Source organism: Apaloderma vittatum, unplaced genomic scaffold (assembly GCF_000703405.1).
Source record: "Apaloderma vittatum isolate BGI_N311 unplaced genomic scaffold, ASM70340v1 scaffold41976, whole genome shotgun sequence".
Taxonomy (NCBI): domain Eukaryota; kingdom Metazoa; phylum Chordata; class Aves; order Trogoniformes; family Trogonidae; genus Apaloderma; species Apaloderma vittatum.
Genome location: NW_009724125.1, coordinates 3,845 through 6,457, shown reverse-complemented (window position 1 = coordinate 6,457; position 2,613 = coordinate 3,845). Strand labels below are relative to the sequence as shown.

Here is a 2,613-nt window from a genome sequence, read left to right as displayed (position 1 = left end):
TCTTAGTACCTGTTTTTCTCTGCCTTAAGGTCCCTTCCAACCCAAACCACTCCGTGATCAGTGAGGGAAAGCACCAGGCTCAGATCCCAGGCAACACAGCCCCGCCTCAGGCAGGCGAAAGCCTGTTACGAAATCAAGTTGTGCAACCCCAGACCGAGTCACGAGGATGGTGTCCACCTCAGACATCCCTGGGGCCTCCAGGATGGGAAAGCACAGACACCACCAGCTGCGGAGAGCACACGTCACACCGGTGAGGAGTCATATTTATTCAGGCAGTGGCCGATTTCAGCGTGAAATAACACAGAGCAGAAGTGCCCCCTCCTGACACACAGCCTTCTCATACCATCGCTTGTTCACAAACGATTAGCAACAAGCTTCTTGCTTTCTTCATTCATTTCTGATTCATAAAAGAAAATCATCCATCTTTTATTTCTTCTGCATTAAAATATCCTAATTTTTTTAATTAAAAAAATACTTTAAAAATTCAACGAAAATAGGTAAGACTTAAAAATCACAGCATTCATCCTTCTCGAGAGAAAGGCAAAAGCTCCTTCACAGAAAATTAAGAATAAAATGCCTAGGAGTTAGCGCTGTTGTTTGGGAAATGGCCACCTGAAGGAAGGGGTGAGCTTTGTCAGGTTGTGTCTGAAAGCTGGGTAACATTTCCCTCATCCCAGCAGCCCCCCGCTGCTGACTGCCCTTGGCCGGGACAGGCTGCCAGAGGCTGCGGGTGAGGCGAGGAATCTGTCTGCAGGGAACGACTTTTGGCAGAGTGGTGTTTCATCTGGTTCTCGCTCTGGAAATCTGTGCACAAACCAGCCGCTCCTCTTCCTGTGCCCGCCTCCCCCAGCCCGCGCTCTCCTCTCACACCTGAGGAACTGGGTAAGATGCACAAGCCGCAAGACCACACATGTTCTTGCCACGTTCAATCAGGAAGTACCTAAAAAGAGGAAGAAACGTGTAGGAGTGAGCGTCCTCCCCTCCAGCAGAGTCGGCGAGACAGAGAGTGATGTCAGGCGAGGGCTCTCCTTACGGGCGAGCTCCTTTCTCACCTTGCCAGCACCTGCAGCAAATACCTGTGGCGCAGCCGCTGCCGCCAGCAGTTAGCCAGGCGATGCAATTCCCTGTCCCCCTTACATCACAGACACCCGACTCTAAAAAATGTCACTTGCAGCTGGAAATACCAGTGGAGCTGGAGTGAAACTCACTCCCGGCACGACCCTTTCTTCTCTGGCCATGTCACGGGGAAGAGACGTGGTTCTCTCCTGGCACCATGGCTCTCACCCTGGTGATGAGGGTCTACTCTGACAAGTCACCCCAGGGCTGGTTTGTAGGGGCTGGGATGATTTCCCTGCCTCTTCCCACAGTATGAAACAGCTGCAAAAAGCGACCTGGGGGCTGGAGAGGGTGAGTGGAATCCCATACGCGTGACTCCCCTTTTACTGGGTACAGGTCTGGTACCGTCAGGACTTCCTTACCCGTCCATGCCCCACCGTGGGCCCCAGGAGTTCTTCACAATCCAGTACGGAGTCCCGTCCTCTTCTCCGTACCCCACAGCGAGGACAGCATGGTTCACCTTGTCTGGAGTGTGCTCGCATCGTGGGCTGCAAAGGGTCGTAACGCAGGTTTGTTACCTGACAAACCAGCCTGTGACTGCTCAGGGGTGAGCTGGCATGGCCGCTTGCGCCCAGCTGCAGGGAGAACTTACGGATACTCTGAACTTCTAGTTGTGGAGAGTAGGGAGGGAAGCCAAGGAAAAGAGGTACTGCCCTGTTTTCTCACTCGGGAATTATTACTGCCCATGTCTGATGGGGTACATGGAACTGGGATCTGAGCACCTGGTCCTGCCTCTTATTCGGAATTAATGTCAACATTGTCACACAAGAACGAGCCACAAGGAGAAAATGCAGCAAAGGAATTTTTCCAGTGAAAAACAGAAGCTCTTAGTTCATCCCTGTAAGAGTTTGTTCTGCCCCAAAGGTCAGGGGTACTGTTCCAAATTTTGCACACAGGGAACAGCGAGTTACTCAAACTAAATACACATTGCCTTGTATTTCCTCCGGATTTCCAGGGTTTATATTGCACTTGATGAAAGCTGCTGCCTGTGGTATCAAACAAGACAACACGGGGTACATACTCCCACCTCCAGAGCACTTATTTTTAAGCATTTTCAAATGGCAGATAACCAAAACAGATTTACTTTTCTTGAATCTGCCAACAGTTGCTCAGGGGAGCACAGGCTGAAACCACTGGAGCATCAATTATCCCACGGCTCTGACTTCAGATCTACCTTAGGCTACAAATCTACAGGATAACTTGGCGTGTTCCTCAAACTGAAATCCTACCACGAAGTATCTTGACTGTCTTACCTGCTTTCACACCTTACACCTGCCTGTTGCTTTCTCTAAACTTTGACATTACGGCCTTTATTACAACAGCAACGCCACCTGAATTTGCGGTGCTGCCGCCTCTTGCCCCTGCAGCTCCACGGAGCAGATCGCTCACACTTAGACTCTCAGTTTAATTTTCCCTGCAGTTCTATGTGACTGAGGATTCATTAAAGTATTTTTCTAGTTCTCTCCAAACATGCGCTTTGCCTACTTCTTGCCTAAT

At 50.2% G+C, this 2,613-nt stretch overlaps 1 protein-coding gene across 1 annotated transcript in view; it reads right to left on the bottom strand.

The window, feature by feature from the left end:
* Window positions 1–864: 864 nt before the first annotated feature.
* CTSH (cathepsin H) overlaps window positions 865–2,613 on the bottom strand; it is a gene marked incomplete at its 5' end in the record, with an annotated part of 5,493 nt that continues 3,744 nt past the window's right edge. The window contains 2 exons of the mRNA XM_009872360.1: window positions 865–940; window positions 1,479–1,604. Coding sequence (XP_009870662.1) covers window positions 865–940; window positions 1,479–1,604 — 202 coding nt within the window. The remainder of the gene's footprint in view (window positions 941–1,478; window positions 1,605–2,613) is intronic.